Genomic DNA, 27,436 nt, shown 5'->3' with positions numbered 1-27,436 from the left:
TCTGTTGTTAATCTCTATATTTTTTTTCAGAGCAGCATTTTCTTTTGTGCATGAAAATTCTGTGTGTGTGTGAGAGAGTTTTCTAGTTACCATTTTTGTTGCAGAGACTGTGCAGTTGATCCAACTTGTGTACTCTGTATGGACTGCTTCCAGAATAGCATTCACAAGAAACACCGGTACAAGGTAGAAGAATCTTATATTAAGAAATTGTACTTGTAGCTTTAGAGATTTTTTGAGGATATAATAAACTGCATATAAACCATTAGTAATTTTTATTTTAAAAAAAATAAATCTGGTATTTACTAATTAAATTACCTCTCTCATGTTTCTAACTACGTAAAGCCTCTTAAGAACAGTAACTTTCTAATTCAAGAACCAAAGGGTAAGGGAGTGTTTATGAATGCATACATTGTTATTCTCTTTGGCAATATCACAGAAGTGTATGTCAGAGCAAAAAGCTGCGACTGAAAGTGTCAGTCCTGTCCTGAGTCCTAGTCAGTACCGTTTGGAAATTTAGAATGAGAGTGTGCATACAAGGGTGGTTACTTCAGCACTTAAGTCATTGATGCAGTCCCTAAATATCAACTCTATTCCTCCACTTACATTTGCATAAACTACTTTGTGCTTAGTGTGGACTATGATAAAGTTAAAACAAATGTGAAGCATCGATTTTTTTTTTTTTTTTATTGAGGAGATTGTTCTAGAACTGGATCATCTCTTTCTGATATCCTTTTGATTCTCTTTGAGCCAAATCTGTGTTATCTTTGAGAGATTCCCATGCTTCAATTAAAGAAGAATCTTTTAAACAATTCTTAGCTAACTCACTGCCTAAACTGTCATCTACTGTTTCCTTCCCAGGCCCCCTTTTTTGCTTGTCCTCTTTACTGAGAACTCTGTAACTTCAACAGCCTTGGAAGTAGAAATGGAAAACAATATATTAAGTGTCATTTTTAAAGCTGGTCCAACTCTGCTGCAAGAGGCAAGAAAATGTACAGAAACATTATGTATTCAATTTAATTATCTTTCACAACCAAAAAGTGGGCTAGATTGTTTTTTTTGCAGCTATTCCTTCTATTCATTGACATGACATCCATTGAAGAGATTTGTCTTATTTGTATTATCAATTGGTCAAAAATCCCCTTTAAGTGGGTGTGTTTCAATGAGAGACAGTTTGGAAGAAGGTCCTAGCAATTTCAAAATTAACTGGGACTAAAATACGATATTCTGTCCCTCTGTATAAGTCTTTGTATACTGATCTGAAAATGTATTGTAAATATTGATTCAAAGATGTACAGAGCTACTTGGATAATGCAAATATAACTTCCATATACATACACGTGCACATGCACAGTTTACATAGAGGTAAGATGAAAACCAGGGAAAATAGACAATAATCATTACAGAGCAATTTGGAATCACAGCTGGGCTGAGAAGCTGTTGTCCTTTCCCTGTTTTTCAGTAACTTCTTCAGGCAAAGCATCAGCCATGGAAATGGGTAGTCAGATGGGAGCAGGTTTGCTGCAATTCCATTTTAAAGATGCAATCTAAAGAATACAGATTATGCTCTTTATAGATTCATAGAATAATTTGGGTTGGAAGGGACCTAAGGAGGTCACCTAGTCCAACCTCCTGCTCAAAGCATGTCTAATTAGATCAGGTTATTTTAAAACGTTTCAAGTAAATAACAAATTTTTGAATGTCTTTTTATGGGTCACTTAGTGTTTTTATAATTATTTTAGGATTGGGGATTTAGAGTAAGCTAAGGATAATTATTTTTGCCTGAGTTTTGTCTGAACTTTTTGCCAAAGTGAAGTCAGAACTTTTACTTTTCTGAAAGTGTAATGCAAAGTTAAAGTTGCAAGAATGTATTTAGATGCTGATTATATCTCATTTTTTTCAGGTAGAAGTGGAGGTACTACTAAATGTCTGTTTAATATACACATTCTTGTTTAGATTATTTTCAGACTTTACCAAGTAATTTGTAAAGAAGGCATTAAGCACCTTTGCTATAATTTTGTTAATAGAACCAGAAATTATTATTTTGTCATTTATGAAGCACTTAGTCATAGGCTTTTCCACCTACTTTCTAGTTAAATTTAAGACTTGCATACTTTTTTGCAGTGGCAAATGTATTTCTTCTTTTATTTTCTGCTCAAAAAGTTTACATTTTTTCCTGCTGTTCCTCTGATAAGTCTCCTTTTATCTAAGAAAAGAAAAAAATGTGGTAAGTCTGGTTATGCAGTGACTCTTGTATTTTGTAAGTAGGTATTTATACTTGTGTTTGACTTAAGTAATGCAGATTTCAGTTTCAATTTATGCCTTTTATGTGCATATTTCATGATTGAAATAAATGTTTTTTATAGATGCATAGCTCCACAGGAGGCGGGTTTTGTGACTGTGGGGATACAGAGGCATGGAAGGCTGGACCGCTGTGTACTAAACATGAGCCTGGAGCATCAGGTTCTGCAAAAGAAGTAAGAATATTGCTTAAAGTGAAAGAATAAATATTGTAAATACTGCCTTTTTTAAAAAAGTGCTTACTCCTGTAGATCAAAGTATGTATATGGTATAATTAATGTAGCAGGTCCAATTGAGTTGAATCAGGATTTCCTTGGTCAAGGTGTTTGCTGGGGTCAAACATATATATTGGACATCCTTTGTCTCCAAACAAAAGGCAAAAACAGCAGAACAGTTCCATCTACCTGTCTTGTGCATTTCTGTCTTTGATTTGGAATTAAAATTGCAGTCTCTTGCTCTTTTCTTTGCTATGTGTATTAGTCAGTTCTTATTTACAAATAATTGGTTTCCCAGTGGTTAGTAAATATTTAGATGTAGTACTTGATTTTAATAATATTTTGTTTTCCACATTACTGCATTACTGAACAATTTTTTTTGTCAGTTACTTCTGGTGTGTGATCCGGCACTATGACTAAAATAAGTCCCTATGCTTTAAAACTAACCTCTTATGCTAGGATGTTTCATGCCTATTGTACCTCATAAAGCAGCATATTAATGAGAAATATGCCATCTTATAAGTAGTTCTCAGAGAGAATGTAGGCAAATCAGTTGCTTCAGGTAATTTTTTTTCGAGTCCTACATTCTGAGATAATCAGGACAAAAAATCCTTAGCGTGAACCCAATGACCCTTAGCATTTGTCATTGCAAATAGACCCCTAATTCCTCCTGGATTTGTTGCAAAAGTACTGTTCTTTATGATCTGGTAAAAAATCAAATGGAAAAGGAATAAAGAGCATTGGTCTTACAGAAAAATAAGACAAAGTTTTCCTTCACTTGGTCATCCTTCAAAAGACCATGAATCTTAATGTATTTCAGAGATAAAAATAGTTGAAGCTCCAAGAAGGGGTCATCTGATTACCACTTGGAGCTTGTCACTGTAATATTCACCTGCTTCTACATCAACAAAGTCTATTCTGCTGTGCAGTACTTATCCCTGAGTACTGAGCCATCTGATATGTGTGGCTGATACCTACATATTACTTCTGAAAACCTGTAATCAAAAGAGCCAAGTTGTTTCCTCAGTGTTAGAATACACAAAAATAGCTATGGTGTGGTTAGTTTTACTGCTGTCACTATTACTACATATGTGTTTAATACTCTTCCCAGCATGTTCTAGAGGTGTTTCCAGAATAAGAAACTAGCACAGTTCCTCTTTGGGAAGTATTCATTTTTGTCCTTGCATTCTGAAGGAAAGTAGGATTTTTTTTTTGCAATGCTAGATTCCTGGTACTGTTGATAAAGACATGCGGGAAGGTAGAGAACTGGTGTGTCTACCAGCTTCAAAGCCACCTTTAGATACTATGGAAAATTTATGTTACCAGATGCTCAGTATCAGATTTCTAGCTGATTGCTGAGAGGTCCTTATCATATCATGAAGAGAACTTAGCAATGGTCTTAAGACAAAATTCAGGTGTCAGCTGAGAAGTAAGTGTTCCTCCACTTGAAAATTAGGTGTTTCCAGCCAAAGCATCTCCATTGCTCCTAGATAAGTGATATTACTTATGCCTCAGGTGACCAGTTTGTCTTACAGACAGTAGCTAGTATGCATTATGGATTCCACCTGTGATGGCTCACAAAAAAATCACACAGCTACCTGGATGAAGGTGGACCTATGAGGCATGTTAAGACCTTTAACAAAGAAATTCTAAACAAAATAGATTGTATCTCCCAGCTTTAAAATTTAGGTCTCTGTATGAGATCTTCTAACAGTTGTTTCAGCACTTTAATTTTGAGAATAATAGTATTTTTTGGTTCCAACAACTCTGACCAGAGTCCTTAAAATGGTTTATGAAATGTTTACTTCCTGCTGGGGAACCTGTTTCTCTCCAAGGCGTGGATTTCGATCTCACAGATCTGGTATTTGCATCTGTGACAGCATATTCTGCTTTTTACCTCCCTTTCCTTTAGAACAGCTTTTTCATAACAATAAAATAATCAAAAAACAAATGTTAAGAAAAACACCAAAACCTTTATCAATTTTACCAAAAGACTGTTTCACTCTTGTTAAAATCACACTGTCCAAATTTTGTGGGCTTTTTTTCAAAACCATATTCAAACAAAGCTTGAGAGGAAACTGCACGCATTCAGAGCCTGCAGCATTTTATTTCTGTTTGGATGAAGAGAAGCTGCTCAGAATATTCTTCAGGCCATTCGTATCCAATGGAGATAAGGTTAAAGGATAGATCGTATCAAGAATGACAGCAGCTAACACAGTATCTGTTGGTTTTAAACTTTATTGGGAACTATAATCATACCTGTGATTATAAGGAAACAGGGAACCTCCCATGCTTCTTTAAGTAATATTTCTCTTGCAATCTCTAAGGTCTTTGGTTGGTTTGCAGTGAATTTATTTGATCGTCACTTCTGTCATGGAGTTGTGCAAGTCCAAAGCTATGTTACAACTGCTGTCAAACTGGAACATACTCCTACAATGAGTGCTACCTGAGAGTCGTGAATGATAGAAAACATATAATTAGACAATTATTTAAATTTGAAGAAATAGAAAGTTACTTATTACAACAGTTCTTTGTTGTCAATATATGTAGTTATTATGCAGTCAGTATATGTAGACTGTCTAGTAAAAGGGCAGAAGTACAACCACTACAATAATGAAATGCATCAGTATATTAATATATATACTATATGTAACTATTTGATAGATTGCATTGCATGACCGTCTTCCTTTTTTAATAACAGACTTGTCTGTCATGGTTTTTTTTATGATGAAAAGGCTTGTGGATATTTGGAATACCTCATAGTTCTCTGTTTTGAGAATTAAGGACATTCATAATGTAGACGTTTTCTCAGCATATAGTGCTTATTAAAAGAAATGAGTTGCAAAGCACATTTGGAACAGACATCTTTCATATTTATTTTCCAGCATGTTTTCTGATAGTATAGAAGTTTATCACATGCTTGTCAAACAAAAAGCACTCTTTTTCTGGATGATCCTGAACAGTATTCCTTTAATTACGCTAAGTGTAGAGGATATACCATGCTAGGGTGTTTATAAACTTACTCCGATCAAGTAGGAGCAAATAAGAAGAGGGTTATGTTTGTGGTATATTTGTCTGCTATGCAGAACGTGGTAAAAATGTGCTTAGGAACTGGCTGCTATTTTTAAAAGGTAGATTAAGTTTAGTTTGATGTACAGAATGACCTCCTTTTAAAAATGAGCCCTTAGTAGAGGACAGGTTTCAATCTACAACATTAAAGATAAGCACCAGAGTTTTTAGCATTTCTGAGATAATGAGGTGAGCATTAGTAAAATACAATATCCTTACAAAAAAACTAATTAAACCCTAGTTTAATAAAAAAAGTTTTACAATGAGGAGATATTTACAAAACTTGTTGGTATGTATGTAATATGGGGCTCAGAAAACCAATCCTTCATTTTAGATCCCTACTCCAGGCTTTTAGGAGTCCTCTGTTCCCTATTGATTTCAAATTAATGTCTTCACTATGCCAGAAATATAGAAAACTTTTTGCCTAAATGTATCCTTAAAACCAGATAAGTTTACAAATTCGTGTGTGAGATAAGGTAAAAATACTTACCAGGCATATTTGTTTAAAAAAAAGAAAAAAATTTTGGTGGTTAGTTATTTTTAAACTTTGATATCTGAACATACTTTGTTCATTCTTCCACAATTTTGTGTTTTGAAGCTTTACCTGAAGCTTAAATAATTACACATTTTTGGGCATAGTTCTGAGGCAATTTTATTTTTACCCTTTCAATTTACATTAGATATATCTTAATTTTATTTTACTGTGACTTCTATTAATGTGGATAGCATTGGAGGTGGCATTGCATCATTTAACTTTTCACTATTTGTATGAGTGCAATCCCCACTTTTAATAGTTCATCAATCCTTTGATGTGGTTTCCTTTGATTTCTTCTACAGACTGAAGGAGAGCAGCATGTCTTACTACAAGGTTCTTGTTTGGAGTATCTCTTTCCCTGTTTTTTTTTTTTAGGGAAAGAGATCCATAATTTTTGCTTAACATATGTTAATGCTTAAAAAGCCAAACTCTTAAATACTGGAAAAAAAATTTAGTATACTTACAACTCACTTCAATTATATTATTCTTAGCACTATACTTTTTTTCATTCTGCTCCAAACTTTAAGATGATAATAGCTTTGTCAGTCTGGGAAAAAAATAATTACCCCAGACATTTATGTTCTTAATTACCAAGATCTACCACAAGCTTATCCAGAATTAAGTATGTACACACAGTGATATTTATAGACTATGATTTCACTGGCAGACGTTTTAGATTCAATGTTGGACTCCAAATTATGCTTCTAATACTTATCAGGTCAGAAAACTGTTGTTCAGAGCTTTGGAAGCAATTGGTCATGTTAATGCATTTTTACTTCTCTTCCACTACATTTTTAGCTTTTCCATCATATGGATACAACATGATTTTACTTGTGTTTGTTTTTTTTAAAAGCAATCTGCTTCATAAATGGATAAATGTGACTATAGTTGACTTAATTTTTCAAAAACATGATTCTTAGCTATATTAAACACATCACTTTGTTCTTTTATATTTAACATATGTCAGATTGTGTATTGCAGAGGTGAGTGTCCTTCATACTTTGGGATTAGAAGTCACATATGAAAAACTTTATTCTTGGAAAGCATCTTTGTTTCTCATCTTTTCTCACTCTGGCAAACACATACATATTCAGATTTTGTAGGCAGTTCGGATGATGCTAAAATTAAAGGAAACTTTGTGTAAATACTCTAGAAAATATCAGCCTCTGTTTCTATGTCATATTTGTATATGAAATTACTGGATTTGGTTGTGTTAACATTAATAATGTTATATACCATTTGTATATGCATATGCTGGAAGGAAGGTTGTATGTGGAAAAGGTCATCAGGGCCTTTGGATTAAAGCCCTCTTTTCACACAATGTTGTTGTAATGTATCTATGTCTTGTACCTGAATATTGATTGCTTCATTCTTAAGTGCAGATTTGGTAATTATTTTCTTTGCTTATAAGCTTAATTTATTTCCTGCTTAAATGCTTATTGAAAGGATTAATAATGTTATGATGTAGACAATTAACTTAATGAGCTTTATCTGGGTGGATGGGAAATATGTCAGTTCACAGGGATATTTTGAATGATTTCTAGAGACGGGATGGGATCTCTGAAAAGAACAGACTTTGATTTCCTTCGATGATCCTGTTCAAGGAGTGTCATAAATGTTTGACAGAATAGCTGCACAGAAGAGCAAGCAATGCAGGGGAAGAATTTTGGTCTGGACTGCAAACCTTTAATATATTCAGGTGTACAGAAAGCTGTTAAACAGCTTCTTTAAACTTAAGTTGAAAAAAATTTGAAGTTTCCTAACACATTCAGTAAGGCCTTTCGTAGTCTATTCCTAGATAAAAACTGGATGCGGAAAAAAAGGTAGGTGAAACTGTTGGAATACTACTGAGAGCCCTTGGGATAAAATAATTTTGAAGAGAAGAAATTGGGTGAGAGAAATTTGCTTGAAAATCATGAAAAGGCTAATTTTCTGAAACAAATATAGTAATAAGATATTCTACCAACCCTTTTTTCATTAAAAAAAAAAAATTATTTTCGGTATTAATATTAAATCTCCTGTTTTACAGAATTCTGAATGTCAGTTGAATGAAGAAGTTATGGAGCACTCTAGGAGGGTGTTTCCCTCTGTGATAAAATACATTGTAGATATGCTTATATGGGAAGAAGAGAAGGAACTGCCTCCGGAGCTCACAATTAGGTAGGGAGTATTTCCAACTTTCTCTTCAAGGCATTAGAAACTTTGATAATTTTGCCTGTGGTATTCTTACACTCATGGAAACATATTAGTGCCAAAATCCCTGTAAACAGCACTGTAGCAATTTTGACCTACAGTTATATACAGAAAAGCTTTTGGTACTTCATGGGAAAAGTGGCGTGTGATTGTGTTCCATCAGTCGCCGAGGGGAGCTGCTCTGGAGCTGGCCCAATCTGCGGTGGAGGAGCAGATCCTGGTGCGCAGGGAGTTTTCCTGAGGCAGGGAAACACCAGGTCAGTGGAGAGACCTGGCGGCAGCTCTTGTGGGAGATGTTGATGAGGCCTGGGTGTTGCCAGAGCAACTGTGACCACTCCCATGCCTATAAAAAGCAGCCTGGGGAGTGCTAGCGACCAGGAGCGCTGGAACAGAGCGTGGCATGTCAGCCAGGGTGTGGTGGGGCAGTTTGCGTGGCAGGGCACACAAGAAGGGCATAGTCACCCTACCGGCTGAAGAGGTGAGTTCAGTTGGTGGTCATCACCTTTCTCAGAAGGACCTTAGCTATGGTATCCACTTGGCAGAAAGCTATGTCCTCTGCACTTGCCAGAATGGATGTGGCAACCCAGACAGAGCTCCCATGAAAATGTGCAGCCATCCATCTCAGGCTGCACAGAGTGCCAGAGCCTTTCACTGGTGATGGATAGCAGTAGTGAGAACAGCTGTGTGAGGTGTGACCAGCTGGATGATCTGCTCAGCCTGGTGGCAGAGCTATGAGGGGAAGTAGAAAGGTTAAGGAGCACCAGGGAGTCTGAGAAAGAGATAGACTGGTGGAACCATGCTCTGCCCTCCCTGAGACAGAAACAGGAACAGCCACCAGAAAAAAAAAAACAAGGTCAAGAGGATCTTCTATCCTCCTGCTGCCAGGCCAAAGGCAGTAGCTTAAAGGAAAGGAGTGAATGGAGGCAAGTCCACGCTCGGGGCAGCAGGCGAACTTCCTCCTTGCCCACCTCGCCTTTGCAGGTGCCTCTGTCCAACAGGTATGAGGCTCTGGATATGGAAAGCCAGTCAATGGATGATGTGGATGACGGCCCATCTACACCAGAGGTGTCGCCAAGGTCAGAAAGGCCTACTCCCCATATCATGACTTCCTCCACGAGGAAGAAAAGATGGGTTATGGTTGTAGGCGACTCCCTTCTGAGGGGAACAGAGTCCAATATGCTGGACAGATCCTCTTCTTAGGGAAGTCTGCTGCCTCCCTGGGGCCCGGGTTAAGGACATCTCTAGGAAACTTCCTAGCCTGGTATGGCCCTCAGACTATTAGGCATTACTGCTCTTCCATGTGGGTAGCGATGAAGCTGCAATGTGTAGTCCAAGGGCAATCAAAAGAGACTTCAGGGCCTTGGAACAGTTGGTAAAGGAATCTGGAGCACAGGTTATTTTTTTTCCTCTCTCCTTCCAGTTGTGGGCAGCAGCATTGGAAGAAACAGATGGGCCCAGTCTATTAATACATGGCTCTGTGGCTGGTGTCACCATCACAATTTTGGGTTTTTTGATAATGGGACCGCCTACATGGCACCAGGCTTGCTGGTGTCAGATGGGATTCACCTTTCTCAAAGGGGGAAGAGGGTCTTTGCTTACAAGCTAGCAGGGCTCATTGACAGAGCTTTAAACTAGACTTGAAGGAGGAGGGGGATAGTATCAAGCTTGCCCATGACAAGCTGTGGGATTACACACCAAGGTTAGAGGGACAGGGTGCTAGCGAGGGCCCTCAACCTGTTGCTCTGAGACATGCTGGCTACACTGCAGTAAACTTGAAGTCTTCTGGAGATGAGCCAGGGACTCCTGAGGTAATAGGAGCCAACAGGGAAACACCAGTGAAATACCTCAAAGGAATTAAGGGGTGTTCCTCTAAGAAGGTGACATGGCCGACAGCCGAGCTGAAGTGCCTCTACACCAATGCATATGGCATGGGCAACAAACAGGAGGAGTGGGAAGCCACCGTGCTGCTAGAAAGCTATCACCTAGTTGCCGTTACTGAAACTTGGTGGGACTAATCCCATGACTGGAGTGTGGCTATTGATGGCTACAGGCTGTTCAGAAGGAACAGGTGAGGAAGGAAGGGTGGAGGCGTTGCCCTCTACATCAAGAAATGGATAAAGTGTGAAGAGCTGTCTCTGACGAATAGCCGTGAGCAGGTTGAAAGCTTATGGGTAAGAATCAGAGACTGAGGCAACAAAGGGAACCTTGTAGTTGGTGTCTACTACAGGCCGCTCGATCAATAGGAGCCTGTTGACAAAGCCTTCTTACTCCAGCTACAGGAGGCATTGTGCTCACAGGCTCTCATCCTGCTGGGGGACTTCAACCACCCTGACATCTGCTGGAAAAGTAGCACAATGAGCTATAGGCAATTGTTGTGGTTTAACTCCAGCTGGCAACTAAGCCCCACACAGCTGCTCACTCACTCCCCCCTGGTGGGATGGGGAAGAGAATGGGAAAAGTAAAAGTGAGAAAACTCGAGGGTTGAGATGAAGACAGTTTAATAGAGAAAGCAAAAGCCGTGCATGCAAGCAAAGCAAGGAATTCATTCACTACTTCCCATGGGCAGGCACATGTTCAGCCATCTCCAGGAAAGCAGGAGTCCATTAAGTGTAACAGTTACTTGGGAAGACAAACACCATCACTCCGAATGTCCCCCCTTCCTTCTTCTTCCCCCAGCTTTATATGCTGAGCATGATGTCATGTGGTATGGAATAGCCCTTTGGTCAGTTGGGGTCAGCTGTCCCAGCTGTATCTCCCCCAACTTCTTGTGCACCTGGCAGAGCATGGGAAGCTGAAAAGTCCTTGATTTAGTATAAGCACTACTTAGCAACAACTAAAACATCAGTGTCTTATCAACACTGTTTTCAGCACAAATCTGAAACATAGCCCCATACTAGCTACTATGAAGAAAATTAACTCTATCACAGCTAAAACCAGCACAGCAATTCAGGAGACTCCTGGAATGCATTGAGGATAACTTCTTAAGCCAGGTATTAGACAGTCCTACCAGAGGAGATGCGATACTGGACCTGTTGGTCACCAATGCAAGTGAGCTAATTGGTGATGTCAAGATTGCAGGCAGTCTGGGCTGCAGTGATCATGCACTGGTGGTGCTTGCAGTCCTGAGGGGTATGGGTCAGACAAAGAGTCAAGTCAGGACCCTGAATTTTAGGAAAGCAAACTTCCAGCTCTTCAAGGAGTTAGTCAGTAGGACCCCCTGGGAAACTGCCGTCAGGGACGAGGGAGCAGAACAGAGCTGGCAGATTTTTAAGGATGCTTTCCATAGAGTGCAAGAACTCTCAATCCCCAGATGTAAGAAATCAGGAAAGGAAGGCAAGGGACCAGTATGGATGAGTTGAGACCTGCTGGTCAAACTAAAGGGCAAGAAGGAAATGCACAGGCAGTGGAAGCTGGGACAGGTATCCTGGGAAGAGTATAGGGATGCTGCCTGGTTGTGTAGGGATGTGGTCAGGAAGGCCAAGGTGCAGCTGGAGCGGAACTTGCCAAGGAATGCAAAGAATAATAAGGAAGTCTTCTACAGATATGTCAGCCAGAAAAGGAAGGTCAAAGAAAGTGTATCCCCCCCTTATGAGCTAGACTGGCAAACTGGTAACAACAGACAAGGAGAAGGCTGAGGTACTCAGTGACTTTTTTGCCTCAGTCTTCACTGGCAACCTCTCTTCCCACACCTCTTGATTGGATGGTCTGCAAGACAGGGACTGGGGGAGCAAAGTCCCTCCCACTGTAAGAGAAGATCATGTTCGTGACCACCTGAGGAACCTGAACATACATAAGTCTATGGGACCTGACAAGATGCATCCCAGAATCCTGAGGGAATTGGCAGATGTAGTTGCCAAGCCACTCTCTCTGATATTTGAAAAGTCATGGCAGTCAGGTGAAGTCCCTGGTGACTGGAAAAAGGGAAACATTGCACCCATTTTTAAAAAGGGTAGAAAAGAGGACCCTGGGAACTACTCACCTGTCAGCCTCACTTCTGTGCCTGGGAAGATCAATGAACAGATCCTCCTAGAAGCTATGCTAAGGCACATGGAGGACAGGGAGGTGATTTGAGACAGCCAGCATGGCTTCACCAAGGGCAAGTCCTGCCTGACCAACCTAATGGCCTTCTATGATGGAGCAACTACATCAGTGAACAAGGGAAGAGCTATGAATGTCACCTGTCTGGACTTCTGTAAGGCCTTTGACATGGTCCCCCACAACAACCTTCTGTTTAAGTTGGAGAGGTATGGATTTGATGGGTGATCTGTCCAGTGGATAAGGAATTGGTTGGATGGTCGCATCCAGAAAGTAGTGGTCAACAGCTCAATGTCCAGATGGAGATCAGTGACAAGTGGTGTCCCTCGGGTCCATATTGGGACCAGTACTGTTTAATATCTCTGTCAATGACACAGGCAGTGGGATTGAGTGCACCCTCAGCAAGTTTGCAGACGACACCAAGCTGAGTGGTACGGTTGACACGCCTGAGGGATGGGATGTCATCCAGGGGGACGTGGACAAGCTGGAGAAGTGGACCTGTGTGAACCTCATGAGGTTCAACGAGGCCAAGTGCAGAGTCCTGCACCTGGGTCAGGGCAACCCCTGGTATCAATATAGGCTGGGGGATGAAGGGATTGAGAGCAGCCCTGCTGAGAAGGACTTGGAGGTACTGGTGGGTGAAAAGCTGGACGTGAGCTGACAATGTGTGCTCACAGCCCAGAAGGCCAACCGTATCCTGGGCTGCATCAAAAGAAGTGCAGCCAGCAGGTCGAGGGAGGTGATTCTGCCCCTCTACTCTGCTCTGGTGAGACCCCACCTGGAGTACTGTGTCCAGCTCTGGAGCCCTCAGCATAGGAAAGACATGGCCCTGTCGGGGCAGGTCCAGAGGAGGGCCACAAAAATTATCCAAGGGATGGAACACCTCTCCTGTGAGGAAAGGCTAAGAGAGTTGGGGTTGTTCAGCCTGGAGAAGTGAAGGCTCCAGGGAGACCTTATAGCAGCCTTCCAGTACTTAAAGGGGGCTTATAAGAAAGATGGGGACAGACTTTTTAGCAGGGTCTGTTGCGATAGGACAAGGGGTAATGGTTTTCAACTAAAAGAGGGTAGATTTAGACTAGATATAAGGAAGAAACTTTTTACGATGAGGGTGGTGAAACACTGGCACAGGTTGCCCGGAGAGGTGGTAGATGCCCCATCCCTGGAAAACATTCAAGGCCAGGTTGGATGGGGCTCTGAGCAACCTGATCTAGTTGAAGATGTCCCTGTTCATTGCAGGGGGGTTGGACTAGGTGACCTTTAAAGGTCCCTTCCAACCCAAACTATTCTATGATTTTATGAAAATGGAAAAAGACTGTTGTGTGTCATGTTAAAAAGACAAATGGGGTCATAAAGCAGCAGAGAGAGGAGATAATAATGGAATAACCAAATAACTTAAAATCTCTTTTGTACTTGGTACATGGTTTCTGTGGCTTTTTCTGGTATAGATGGTGAGGGGTGTGTGTCTTTGACATGAAGAACATGCTTAATTTTCTTCTGTATTTTTTTTGTATTTGACATTTCCCTCAAGCTATCAAGTGAGCTGTTGCTTGTATTGGATAGGACAGTATTTACAATTTTATTTTTATTTGTATGATATGTTGGCTTTTTCCCAGTAGAGAGAAGGCAGACAGCTACTACTGTGTCCTTTTCAATGATGAACATCATTCTTACGATCATGTCATCTTTAGCCTGCAAAGGGCGCTTGGCTGCGAACTCGGTGAAGCCCAGTTGCATACTACTGCCATAGATAAAGAGGTTAGTGTATTCCGGATGTGGGAGAAAGTAATTTTTTTAATCATTATGAAGTGCGACTATAGTCTCTTGATCATAGAATCTTTGTTTCTGGGATTCTGGAGCTTGAGGAGAGAGAAAGGCATGTTGCAGAGTAACTGTTAATCAGCACTTGCTTCAATGAAGTTTTTAATCTGTGTTAATTTTTTTCTTCAGGACAAAAACCCAGTTTCTTGAGAAAGGGAAGAGTTGATTTATCTGAAGTTGCTCCTTTCATGTTTGGCATATTTTCTTTACCTTTTTTTTTCCTCAGCTGAGATTAATGTTTTATTTTAATAGTATTTGTCTGAAAAATATACAAGTCAGCAATATGCGTATTCAGTTATATTTAATCAGAAATGTACCTCACATTTTGCAAGAGTTAGTGCTTTGTTCTGCCTCAGACTTCATTTGAAAATCTTAAAACTTCAAATGAAGCAAAAGAAACTGGGAAGAAACCATGAAGGAATGTGGGTGAACCTGACAATTTTACTACTTAATTTTTCAAACTAGTGTCCCATGTAAAGACCTTACCCTAGTAATGTAAATTTTTTTTTTTCCACTGGGGAAAAAAAAGGCATGATCAGTGTTTGAATTACCTTAATTGCAACCATATTTTTTTTTTTACCTCACGAGTATAAAACTTGCATGTTTGCACACGGAGAAGCTTTGTCTATAGCTGTGTTTGTGTTTTGCTGTATATTTACATATAAAACATCTTACTAATATTAGAATCCTTTTTTAATCTGTAAAAACTGTGTTTTCTTTTTGTGTTTCTCTTTGCTCAGGTAATGAAAGTTTAGTTGTATTTAGTTAGTAGTGTCAGTCTTACGTAATTACAACTTTTGTCCTGAAGTTGCAAGTTTTGTAAAATATGTATATACATGTGTGTTTATAGAGTAACTTTTAAAGGTTTCCGTTATGAAGGTTCCTTTTGATTGAAACCTAAATTTTAGATGCAGAGTTGATCAGACTTTTCGTTTTACAAAGTATTTGCTACAGCACAGAACTAGGTTATATTGTTTTAATTATAACAGTTCCATAACATACAGCTACTTCCTCTCTCCTTGTGTGAAATTCTGCTGTGTGGAGAACTCGTTTTGGAAGCCCATACTTCTGATTTCCTTTGAGTGGAATTTGAGGTCTAAGCTGGACCTGTTCTTGGCTTTATTGAAAGAGCTATCAAACCCATGCTTATAATATACCCTGCTATTTCATATACAGAAGTAAGAAATAGTAGGAAAGATTGTAGAAAATCAATTCAGGATAAGTGTACTTTGTGCTAGGAAGAAAGTTGATGTGGTTTGTGTTTAAAGTATTCTGCAGAAATCCCTCATCTGTTTTAATGTGTACATGAATTTTCCTTATCTAATAATATTAAGATACCCAGACTTTACTTTGTTGTTCCATTGTTAATTTAATTAAAATATCTTTTTTTCTAAAGATAATTATGTTAATTTTGACTTGCTTCTAGATGTCTAAAAGCACCATGAGTGACGTTGGAACCCGTTTTTCTTTTATGTATTAAAAAAAAAAAGATCAGGCTTGTGACATTTTGATTTTGTTTTATATTGGTCTCATGCTCAATATTTTCTTTAAACAGGGTCGTAGAGCTGTTAAGGCAGGACATTATGCCTCTTGTCAGGAAGCAAAAGAAGAAATCAAGGTAACTTCCTAAAATATTTTTCTCATTTAAAAAACAAACAAATCAACCTCATCGTTATTGATACTGAAGACTTTTGTCTGCTGTATGGTCTTTAACTTAACTTAGTACTTCCATGCTTTTATAACCTGCCTGTGAACTTTTTGAAATTGAATTTACCTCACCACATTTGGGATAGATAGATAGATAGATATCTTCAGAAATAAAATGTCAAGCTGATTTCTTTTTTTGCTTTGGAGAGGTAATGGGTGGTGAAGACAAATATGAAAATTCATGTTATCTTTATTTTATATCTACTAATATTTACCTGACTCCTAGAGGCATTCTGAAAATGTTTCTCAACGACCACTTCATGTGGAGGTTCTGCATGCTGATGTTATGGCTCACCAGAAGTTTGCCTTGCGCCTTGGTTCTTGGCTGAACAAACTCATGAGCTATTCAAGTAAGCATAACAGATTTTTGTTACGATAATGCCATGTCAGTATTTGAATGACTAATTATCTCAAAAAATGTCTTTAGCAGTGTTATATATGATATTCCCTTACTTTCACATTCCTCCTAATTAGTAAAGAAATAATACAGTAGTATGGGTGCTGATATCCATCAGTGTGTTTGAGTAGCAGTACTTCTCTGTTCCTTCCTGCTAAAATAAATGTCTTTTCCCTGCTTGAGCTCTGTCTGGTCCTCTAGAAGTTTTATTATTCTCAGTTTCAGCATCACATGCACTATTTCAGTGACAGCTTTGCTTAAAAGCTGCTCTCCCTAGTGCTGGTGGAAAGCTGCAGAACATCTCCCTCAGTGAAAGCATACATCCTCTGCTTGAATTAATTCCTGCTTCAGATTTGATAGTTGTGATTAGTTAGACAGTGTCAGTAAAAGAAACAAACAAAAGCCTTAATTTAAAAATTTGTCCAGTAGTGGAAATTCTATTTTAAGCTTTCAAACATTGTTCTGGTGTTTGATGATACTCTGGTTTTGAAGACGACTTCTGAATCAATCTAACTTTCATTTCTGTTACTGGGTTTTGTCATAGCTGTTAGTAACCCATGGGTGACTGATATGTTGATCCCCAAAACTACTTCAGCAAGTACTGTATTTACTGATAGGTGCAAGAAAATGTAAAATAATGTTCTGAAATTCTACAAAAGACTGACTTTCAGGGCCCAAGGCAGGCACCAGTGTAGACTTGCCTAGCCTGTGCATTTCTGTGCTGACATAGTGAACTCTTCTTATGGATCTGCTTTGCAAAGCTGTCTAAATGCTTTTCATTTTAAAATACTCTTCTGCATCACTGGATTTATTAAATAAAGTAGGTAAGAATAATAGGAAGAAATTAGTAAGGGGAGAGTATGTGGGAGTACGTTCACTGAGGAAAAAACATTGTTAAAAATAATTCGTACTTAAGTGCCTTTTTTATTTTATTTTTTTTTAAAAACAGAATTCTGTAATTCTCATTTTGTTGGCTCATATAATTTAATTATTGAAGCGTTCTTGTACAAATGGTTAGTTTTATCCCTATAGGTGACTTTCGCCAGATTTTTTGTCAGATATGTCTCAAAGAAGAAGCTGGATCTGAAAAGCCATGCTTCATAAGCAAGTTGATGCTGTGGGATGCAAAACTTCATAAAGGTTTGTGTATCCATATTGCTATAAACTGAAGAGGCACGTTAATTTATCATGTCTGTAACAAATGTGTAAAAGTAAATAAGTGCTATGCAGGTGGAGTTACATTTCTTTATAGTTTTTATATTATGGTTTTTATACAGCTTTTATTTTTACAGCTCAGACAGTTGATATTTTGGGTATGTATTTGCCTCCTAAATTTTTCCTGCTTTATGTATTTTGAAGAATCTTTTCACAAGATGTAGCCTGACTATGAGTGACTTGATGCTTACCCTCTGTTTTAAATACATACCAGTAAATGTTAAAAATAGAAAAAAAAAAAAAATTAATAACTTTGTTCATATACTTCATAACCATTTCAAGGCTTTTAATGATTTTTAATTATAATTTAATACTCTGTTCCTCTTTTCCACAAAAAGCTGCATCTTGGTAAAATAAAGTGACATGCATTGTATTGGCTCTTCACAGGGGCAAGGAAGGTTCTTCATGAACTTATCTTCAGTAGTTTTTTCATGGAAATGGAATACAAAAAACTTTTTGCTGTGGAATTTGTGAAGGTAAATGGTTATTTGTTTTTTATGCTATGAATTTTTACTAGCTTTGTAAAATTTCCCCCAAAACTGAAAACTGTTTCAATATAAAAAAATGAATTTTCAACAAGCAGAGCTTCAACAACAAGCTCAGCCTTTATAGAGTATATTAATTCCAATCTCATTGGTTTGTTCCTTATCATGTAGGTATGTATTGTCATTTTGAATGCAGTATTGTTAGTATTCTGCGTATCTCTTGAAATGGCAGATGAACTGCAACTGAAACTGGTCTTTCTTTTTAAAAATTACATACAATAGTTAAGAAATATACAAAACATAATACCAAGTGTTTTTTGTTTTAGAGCGAGACTTTTTAATCCCGATAAAGGTGACTGACACTTCATGGTTTTCTCTGGACTGAAATGAAGCAAAGAGACTTACATTACTCATTGTACACATCTTTTATAGACAGCTGTGGAATAATTATCCATGCAGTTCACTGCAGGAGGAAGACTTGTTTTATAATAAGTTAATGTGTTTATTGATCCTTTTTTCAGATATTTAATTTCTTTTCTTGGGGAAGATTGGAACCAAAATATTTTTTCTCCTACAACCACTCTGGCAGAACAGTTAAATTTGTACTTATCTTCAGTATTAAGGCAGTGGGGCACATATTTAATTGCATTGAGCTGTTTTTGTTGTTTGAACTGCTTCTATTAGAAAGGAAGAAGGACATTGAGATGTAATTCTTGCAAATAAAAATGTAAACATTTTTAATGAACACTTGTTTTAGGTATTTAATTTCCCCAAAATTCTCTTTTCCTAGTATTACAAGGCATTGCAAAAAGAATACATCAGTGATGATCATGATAGAGTCCTCTCTGTGACAGCACTCTCAGTTCAGATGTTCACTGTACCTACTCTGGTATGTACAGCCTGTCTCCGCTAGAAATGTAAAATAAATTTGAGAATTGCTAGCAGTACCACCTTTGCAGACTGCTGTACTTGGCAGAGTCTTTATGCATTGCTGAGTTGAAAATGCATGATTTTGAGATTTGTTAAGGCCAATATGAAAGCAGGAGCTTGAGTTTATGTGAAAATACATTACAGAAGATAGAGGGAATGCAAATAAGTAGAAGTTCTAGACAGTGTCATTCTCTGCATTAACTTTCTGTGTTCATTTACTGTTCACATTTACTTTCTTATGTAACTTTAAAAACTTGGGAGGAGGAGGCAAAAAAAAGTGGTTAAATGTCTTTGTGTGTGGGTGAAATATGTTAAATCCTGTGCGTGGGGAAAAGTATACCTGTAGGTTTTAAAGGTTATATGTTACTTGCCTGAAATACTAATGTAAAAGTCCTTTTCTACGTGATCTTTCTAGAAAAAACAGCATGTCTGTTACATTGAAGCTGTCAGAGTGAACAAACATGCTAGGTTGACAGAAATTGTGTTCATACGTAATAAATACTATGGGAGTTTTTGTAGCTTGGACTCGTAACAAATGTTTAAAATAATTTATAATAAAAAAGATTGGATTCAAAGGAAAAATTATTTTGACAGTTCTCTTCAAGAAAAATATGAAGAAAAACTTTTTAATTTTCTTCTTGCAGGCCCGACATCTTATTGAAGAGCAAAATGTAATCACCACCATTACAGAAACACTTCTAGAAGTGCTTCCAGAGTACCTAGACAAAAATGACAAGTTCAACTTCCAAGGTTACAGTCAGGATAAACTGAACCGGGTATATGCAGTAATATATGACCTCAGGTAAGTGTGAAGCTGAGAAGCTAGAGCAATTCTTAGAAAATTGTCAGTAGTTTCAATCTTGGAATCTGATGATAAATTTCATTGAACAATTTTCAATGTTTCAATTCAGGAATCTGATGATAAAACTGCTTTAAAAACAAACCCAAACCCCTCAAAAAACACACATGAAACTTTTAAGTTTCCACTGAAAAATAAAACATTAAATTTTCAAATACCCAAATTATATTGTATAAGAAAATTTTTTATGATTTTAACTGATATCATTCCATATAACAATTGAATTAATAAACAGAATATATCTACTGTAAGACAGTATAGGAAACTTGGCTTCTATTCATTATCATTCTGGGAAAGCTGTATAATCCTCATCTGCATAGCATTTTCCACTCTTACAGGTTCCAAATTACTCTAATAAACTGAATAATGTAAAACCAAACCACCCTAAATACCTTGGAATTAAAAAATCTGTTCATTTCAGATGACGGAGTCACACCAAGCAACTCTAGTGTTTGGGGAAAATTTTAAGAGGAATTTGAGATGGGGAGGGTGATGTAATGTGATGATGCAGTTGATTAAAGTGTTCTTTGTATTAAAATAAATACAAGCATGAGCAGAAGAGAAGTCTGAGCAAAAGACGATAATATTTTCTTTGGGGACAGGTATGTCTTAGTCAGCAAGCCTACATTGTGGACAGATCGTCTGAGGGAGCGGTTTTTAGAAGGATTTGTTTCTTTCCTAAGGATTCTGACTTGCATGCAGGTACAGCACACTTAAATAATTTCTTTCTAATATGCTGTTATAAAGATATTACAGCACTTTTGTTTGCTCTTCTTTTTTTCTATAGCAATATTGTGGATATAAACATGCAATTAAGATGGTAAATTCTTCAGTCCCTGTCTTGGATGGGTGAAAAAGTAATGTTTACTTCATAGAAGTAATATTCATCAATTTTAGCTACATGTATCTGAACAACCTATATTTTACTACTTGCTTATGTGATTTTGTGTTGTTTTAAGCCTGTGATCACTGATTTAACTTGAGTATTTCGTGGCATCTCCATTTCAGGGAATGGAGGAGATAAAAAGACAGATTGGCCAGCACATTGAGGTGGACCCTGACTGGGAAGCAGCTATTGCTATACAGATGCAGCTCAAGAACATTCTTTTGATGTTCCAGGAGTGGTGTGCCTGTGACGTGAGTATATCAATTGTCTAGGATTCTTACATGGGTGCCTTTTGTGAATATTCCTGAGTACTTTTTAAATAGCAGCTTTTAAAAAAAGCTCACTACTGTTCAATACAGATCTCCACAAAAAATGAGAATTTTTTGAAAGAATTAATCTGAAAGAATTAATCTGTGGTGTGACAAAGAGAGAAGGGATCTCAGAAGAATACAGTCTGCTAGCTGACAAAGCTGCACAGGGTGTCAGGCAAATCATAACGAGAAAATACTTCTCATAATTCAAGATTTTGAGAATTAGGTTCATGGCATCATTGTCAAGTTTTAAGGTTTTGAAGCACATGAGGTTCACTTTTAATTGTAAAAGTGGACTGCAGAAACGTTGTGCTAATTGGGTAATTGCACTGTAGGTAGTCTTAATCAGTGCTGGAGCTCATAGCTGTGCTGGGAGAAGGGGAGAAATTGTACAATTTGTTAACTTAAAGATATTTTGAAGTGGGTTTCTTTTTTTTTCCAGTAAGGAGAGAAAGGAAGAACTACAGCAGTTCAGGAGCTTCTTGATCCAATTTGGGGTGCAAACTATGCAAAATATTAAAATATTGCAGCTTAAATAAGCCCATAGATTTCAAGAGCATTTGACAGAGCAGCTTTTTTGAACAGAAGCATATTCTCAGTTAGCTTTAGTGGATGCTCCACTGCTCCAGTCCAGTACTTCTCAGTATTAAGAAACAGAGTAGTAATTATATTGTGGATTTTTAGTGACTGTTTACACCATCAGAAAAAACAAGTGAGGAATTTTAGTGCATATATATGATTTTTAAATATAATGCTATGCATTTACTTTAAATTCTAGGAGGAGCTGTTGCTCAAGGCCTACAGCGAATGTCATAAAGCTGTGATGAGGTGCAGCACAAATGGCCGTTCACGGGAAAAGACAGTGTTTCACTTGTGTGGCCATACTCTGGAGAGCAGACCTTACAGAGTGTCTGCAGATCCTGTCAGCATACATTTACCGCTGTCTAGGACTCTTGCTGGTAGGTGGTGTGTTTTGTTTTGATTGCTGTTTGAATTAAGTTTATCATCCATCTTTATGTCTTTACTCTAGAAAGCATTTAGATTAAATGCTTAACAGATCAGTTGCTCTCTGACTTTCTGACATTCTCATGATCAGGCAACCCAGTTCCCCAGATGTCCCACTGAGGGAAAGTTTTTTCTCAAAAAAAACCAAAACCAAAAACATTTGCCATGGAGGTTGGAGGACATTTTTTTTAAACAGGAGAGATAAGACAGTCAGGCAAGAAGGAAAAGTTTCATGTTTTAATGAGAACTTCAGTTTTCTCTGGACTATTTGAATTTATGTGGTTCTGTTTCTATTTCTACATGTTTTGCCTAAAAGAATGTTCATTATTACTGTATCTTGAATATATTTTCCAGCCACATATATCTTAGGACTGTTAAAATGCTCCTCCTAAAAGACATATGTTTGCAGCATGCCAGGACAGATTTCCAGTCAGAATACAAAGGACCACAGCAGTGGGTGATCACCACTTTCTCTAGAATACAAATGAAATCATATGCTATTATTAAGCTGTAGATTCTTTATCACATCATTTGATACCAAGATACCATCTGTTAAGCCTTGTAGTCTTGAAATTCAGTTATTACTGACATATGATTTAAATGTGAAATTACAATTTTGCTAATGCTATTTAGCATCTCAATTTAAATGGTTTTAATGAATTCATTAAATGAATAGATTTATTTGTAAAATGTAATGTAAGACTGGTAAGAACTTGTGATAATGTGATCTTCTATCTTAAAAAAAAAAAGTAACAAGTCTTTCCTAAATATGAATTTTTTTCTGTAATTGAGTTGTAGATGATTTAGCTAATGTTTAGAATGGGTTGGAGGAGAAACTACTGATTTTGATTTATTTTCTAATTTTTTTCCTATTGGTTTTGTAGGTCTTCATGTACGATTAAGCAAGACTGGAACCATCTCAAGATTGCACGAGTTTGTTTCTCCTGTAAGATTCTCCCCCCTCCCCCGCCAACGCATCTTGTGATTTATACACTGGGAAGGAAAAAGCCTGAAATTATATCCTGTAACTTTCATGGCACACACGCAAGTTATTTTGCAGCTGTCAATGTGTCTTTGTTCATTAGGACTCAGACTTTTAAAATCACTGATAGACTTATTCTTGCTTGATGATTTTTTTTTTTTTTTTAAATTCTAGGAAGAATTTCAAGTGGAGCTGCTAGTAGAATATCCTTTGCGATGTCTTGTCTTAGTTGCTCAGGTTGCTGCAGAGATGTGGAGAAGGAATGGGCTCTCCCTGATAAGCCAGGTACTCCCTACAATATTTGGTAGTGAGTTGGTCCTAATGGTGTATGCACATATTTCTCAGTAATGTTCCCAGTGGCGGTTTCATCCAGTGCAGAAAGAGGTCATGGGGGTCACTCCTACACTAAATAGGAAGGTTTCTAGGTGGGAATTTAGATGACTGTGTTTTATTTCCAGCTTCATCAATGGCTTGCCTCCCCGTATTAGACAAGTATTTTCATCTCTCTTATGACTTTTTCTGACTCTTTGAAATGGTATTAATGTTACTGACATCTACTGTAAACTACTTTCAGATCTGATAAAGAAATCACCGCATAAGTACTGTTAGTGTACTGTTGCTTATAACATAAAATGTTCGAAGAATCTCTTAGTGTATGGTAATCATTATATGCAAAAGTTAAAACTATTTTAATCTCATACTAAACTTTTGAGTGCCATATAACTGGACATAACAAACATAATACTTGTGGGCTTTTTTTGTTGCAAGAGTAAACGTAAAAGGAAGAGTCTACCCTTAAGTACTTGTATTTTGTCTGCTTTGGCTTCGCCTTCACCCCCCACCCCTCTTCCTCTGATGGCAGAAATTTTCTGTGTTTACCTTTCACAGGACCCTTTGGTGGAATCAAAGTAAATATTGGTAGCCCCCTGTATAGTTGTGTCTCTGAGAATTGGGGTAGGAGAAGGAGGATGCTTTGACTTAATTCTGATGGCTGCTACTGATTAATGTTGTCTTGGAAGGGGGTATGAAGAAGTACAGCATAGACTTCGTTTGGATAGGTGAAAAAACATTTTTCACTTCCATCAAAGTACACATTTGTTTTGAAAGAAACACAGGACTTTCCCTTACTCAATAAAGGTGCTGTACAGTTTAAAAAAGCCTCAGACATTAACTGGTGCACATTTGATAGTGCATTACTTTACTTGGCTACTTAAATTTTGTTTTCCTATTTCTCAGGTATTCTATTATCAAGATGTTAAATGCAGAGAAGAGATGTATGATAAAGACATCATCATGCTCCAGGTATAATGTTCTCAACCATTGCTTGCTTGACTCAAAATTTTCATGGAATTCCTTGTAATTTTAATTAAATCTGTATGACTTCAAAAATTTTTCTTGGTAAAAGAGTATTTTTCATAATTAATGAAGAACTGTAATAGTAACTGATGTTCATATTAGTTTGGGTTTTTTGATAGATAGGTGCATCTCTTATGGATCCAAACCAGTTCCTCCTGCTGGTACTGCAGAGATACGAGCTTGCTGATGCTTTCAAAAAGCTCAAGCCCACCAAAGATCAGGTAAGTGGCAAGTATTTCTGCTGATTAATTTGTTTGCTTTGAGTTTATGGAACATTAATAAGAAAAACTAGCTACTGTTGATAACTGCATTTTTATGACCATACTAAAAGTCAGTCAAAACAGCACCTAGTGGTTAGATAAACAATTTTGTATGCAGAATTTGTAGAGACTTACTCAAAACTAGCAAATAGTTTTTACCCTCTTTGACCTTTATTTCATAGGGCATATGCCAAAACCCCCGTAAATGGCTTCTCTATAAAATTTCTATGTCTCTTAAGCCATATTATGTGTTCTTATTTTGGCTGGAAGTTTCTTGGATTGTTGTGCTACTTCTTGAGGCTTGAACTTTGATATAACCCTTCATTTGGGATACATTTTTATCTGTTGTTTCTTTTCCTGTATGTGAATCTTGCACTTCAATTGCAGAATAATATCTCCTCTACAAGTGCAGGCATTTTTTTTCCAGCTTGTTAGAATGGAGGTTTCTTATAGTACAGTGCTTCAGCGAAGTCGTGCATCTGAAGGCTGAGCTCAGTGTCATTTGACAGATTTTTCCTGCTTGTTTGTTTTTTTTTTAAACTGGTTTCTCTAATTCTTGTAGGATTTGATCAAACAATGTAATGTGTTAATAGAAGAGATGCTACAGATTCTCATCTATGTTGTGGGTAAGTTTCATTTCTGTCTGTTGTTGTAGTAATGGATTATTACAGTCTGACAGGCTTGCTGACTTTCGTTAACATAGATGGTATGGAGAGTGTACTGGAGAATGCCTATTTTAAATAGATGGTTCAGTAACACAAGTATTTGTCAACTAGAAGCAATAGGGGTTGCATAGTGAAAAAAGCTGTTAGATAACTTCACAATTGGCTCTTAAAGTAGAATATGAAGAGAAACTCCATCTTAACCCATTTTGTTAGGAAGCTAGGCTAAAAAAACATTTTTCTGCTCAGATACTTGGGATAGGTTTCTGGCGAATGCAAACTTATAGTATGAAATATCCCAGCAATAACACTATCTTTGTGCAAAATTCAGAATTGCTTTATAACTGTCATATTTGCCATTCTTCTCCTTTTGATTCACTCTCGTAGGGGAAAGATATGTGCCTGGAGTGAGTAATGTGACAAAAGAAGATGTCATCATGAGAGAAATCATCCATCTGTTATGTATTGAACCAATGGCTCACAGTGCAATTACCAAGTCCTTGCCTGAAAATGTAAGTCCTGATTTATTTACTTTTTTCCTTAATTTATTTTTTCTTGTTTTATGTCTTTTTCTTCTTTAGCTTCCGTATCTTTATATGGAAGCATTTTATTTCTGACATAAAGCTCAAATGGTTTCAGAATTACAAAATAGCATGACAGAGGAGGGGCTTAGACACCTTACTGATGTAAAGGTAAATGTCATGGGTTCAAGCATGGCCTAATCTGAAAGGGCTTGTATGGGGATTGTGCTTTTTGATGAAGAGGTGGAATTTTTTGGAATATTCAGCTGTAGTTCTCCTAGATTCAAAAAGGAAAGTTTAAAAATTATTTTATTTCGGCCCTGTAGGACCATGCAGCTGGATTTCATTCTGCCCTGTGTACCATCAATAAATTTGTAATTTTGATCACTTAAACCTGTGCAGATCCATTGGAAGTCAAGATTGTACAGATGTATTCAAAAGCACAGATTTCCCTGCCATTCTACTCCACCTGTTGAAAATTCAAGAAAAGGAGAGGGATGTGAATTAGATTTTTATAGCCTGTGCAAGTTTTCAGGGCTGGCAATCAATGCAAAAAACTTCAGTTTTATTGTAAATTACTGTCCTGGTTTTGGCTGGGATAGAGTTAACTTTCTTCCTAGTAGCTAATACAGTGCTGTGTTTTGGACTCAGTATGAGAGTAACGTTGATATACTCACTGATGTGTTAGGTGTTGCTAAGTAATATTTACACTAGTCAAGGACTTTTCAGCTGCTATACTCTGCCAGGTGCACAAGAAGTGGGGAGGGGGTACAGCCAAGATAATTGATCCAAACTGGCCAAAGGGCTATTCCATACCATATGATGTTACGCTCATATATAAAGTGGGGGGAGTTGGCCAGGGGGTAGTGATCGCTGCCTGGGGATGGGCTGGGTGTCAGTTGGTGGATGGTGAGCGGTTGCATCACTTGTTTCCACCCCCCCACTCCCCCTCCCCCCTGGGTTTTGTTGTTCTCTCTCTCTCTTGTTGTTTTCCTTTTCATTACAATTTATTATTATTATTATTATTATTATTATTAATTATTATTATCTCCCCCCCCCCCCCCTTAAACTGTTCTTATCTCAACTCATGTGCTTTCTTACTTTTGCTCTTCTGATTCTCTCCTCCATCCCACTGTGGGGGTTGGAGAGTGAGTGAGCGGCTGTGTGGTGCTTAGTTGCCAATTGAAGCTAAACCATGACGATTAAATAGCCTGGAATATTATAAGAAACCAATTATAGGTGATCCACATTCACTGTTTTAAGAGACTAAAACTGTTTTTCCCTCCATTGAGGTTGGGTAAGGCACTGCTCTATTTCTGGAGATCAGCTCTGTTATAAATAAAATTTTACAGTTAAATTAAAGCATTTTCTGTCTTTGCTACTTCCTTGGAACTTGTCAATTATGAATATCTGCTTTCTGAATAACATTGGGCATAATATATTAATTCATGAATTAAGGAACTGATCTAAATCTGTATGTCTATCTTTGTTACACCTAGCATAATACTGAAGATATTTGAATCATTACATATTTATCCCAAACTAAATTTTTTACCAGGAGAACAATGAAACTGGCTTGGAGAATGTAATTGATAAAGTGGCTACATTTAAGTAAGTTCTTAATATTGTTTTATAAGTAGCTTGAACATGAAATAAGATCTCTTAGATTACATGGGTTAAACAAGCTGCACTGCACA

General features: G+C 37.5%; 1 protein-coding gene across 3 annotated transcripts in view; it reads left to right on the top strand.

The window, feature by feature from the left end:
• The window catches only part of UBR1 (ubiquitin protein ligase E3 component n-recognin 1), a 75,620-nt gene that overhangs the window by 14,509 nt on the left and 33,675 nt on the right, over window positions 1-27,436 (top strand). For 2 of the 3 annotated variants that reach the window (XM_072864294.1, XM_072864293.1), the window contains exons 3-22: window positions 105-183; window positions 2,364-2,474; window positions 8,147-8,277; window positions 13,962-14,100; window positions 15,719-15,781; window positions 16,097-16,220; window positions 17,300-17,407; window positions 17,870-17,958; window positions 18,758-18,856; window positions 19,542-19,699; window positions 20,359-20,458; window positions 20,765-20,893; window positions 21,732-21,912; window positions 22,843-22,904; window positions 23,115-23,225; window positions 24,177-24,242; window positions 24,416-24,517; window positions 25,119-25,182; window positions 25,606-25,730; window positions 27,298-27,350. In XM_072864294.1, the coding sequence (XP_072720395.1) occupies window positions 105-183; window positions 2,364-2,474; window positions 8,147-8,277; window positions 13,962-14,100; window positions 15,719-15,781; window positions 16,097-16,220; window positions 17,300-17,407; window positions 17,870-17,958; window positions 18,758-18,856; window positions 19,542-19,699; window positions 20,359-20,458; window positions 20,765-20,893; window positions 21,732-21,912; window positions 22,843-22,904; window positions 23,115-23,225; window positions 24,177-24,242; window positions 24,416-24,517; window positions 25,119-25,182; window positions 25,606-25,730; window positions 27,298-27,350 (2,094 nt within the window). Of the gene's footprint in view, window positions 1-104; window positions 184-2,363; window positions 2,475-8,146; window positions 8,278-13,958; window positions 14,101-15,718; window positions 15,782-16,096; window positions 16,221-17,299; window positions 17,408-17,869; window positions 17,959-18,757; window positions 18,857-19,541; window positions 19,700-20,358; window positions 20,459-20,764; window positions 20,894-21,731; window positions 21,913-22,842; window positions 22,905-23,114; window positions 23,226-24,176; window positions 24,243-24,415; window positions 24,518-25,118; window positions 25,183-25,605; window positions 25,731-27,297; window positions 27,351-27,436 lie in introns of all 3 variants that reach the window. The other variant, XM_072864292.1, reaches the window with a different exon arrangement.

This window comes from Ciconia boyciana, chromosome 6 (genome assembly GCF_034638445.1).
Source record: "Ciconia boyciana chromosome 6, ASM3463844v1, whole genome shotgun sequence".
NCBI classification, from domain to species: domain Eukaryota; kingdom Metazoa; phylum Chordata; class Aves; order Ciconiiformes; family Ciconiidae; genus Ciconia; species Ciconia boyciana.
The sequence above is the reverse complement of the archived record's forward strand: the minus strand, read 5'-3'. Positions and strand labels throughout refer to the sequence as shown.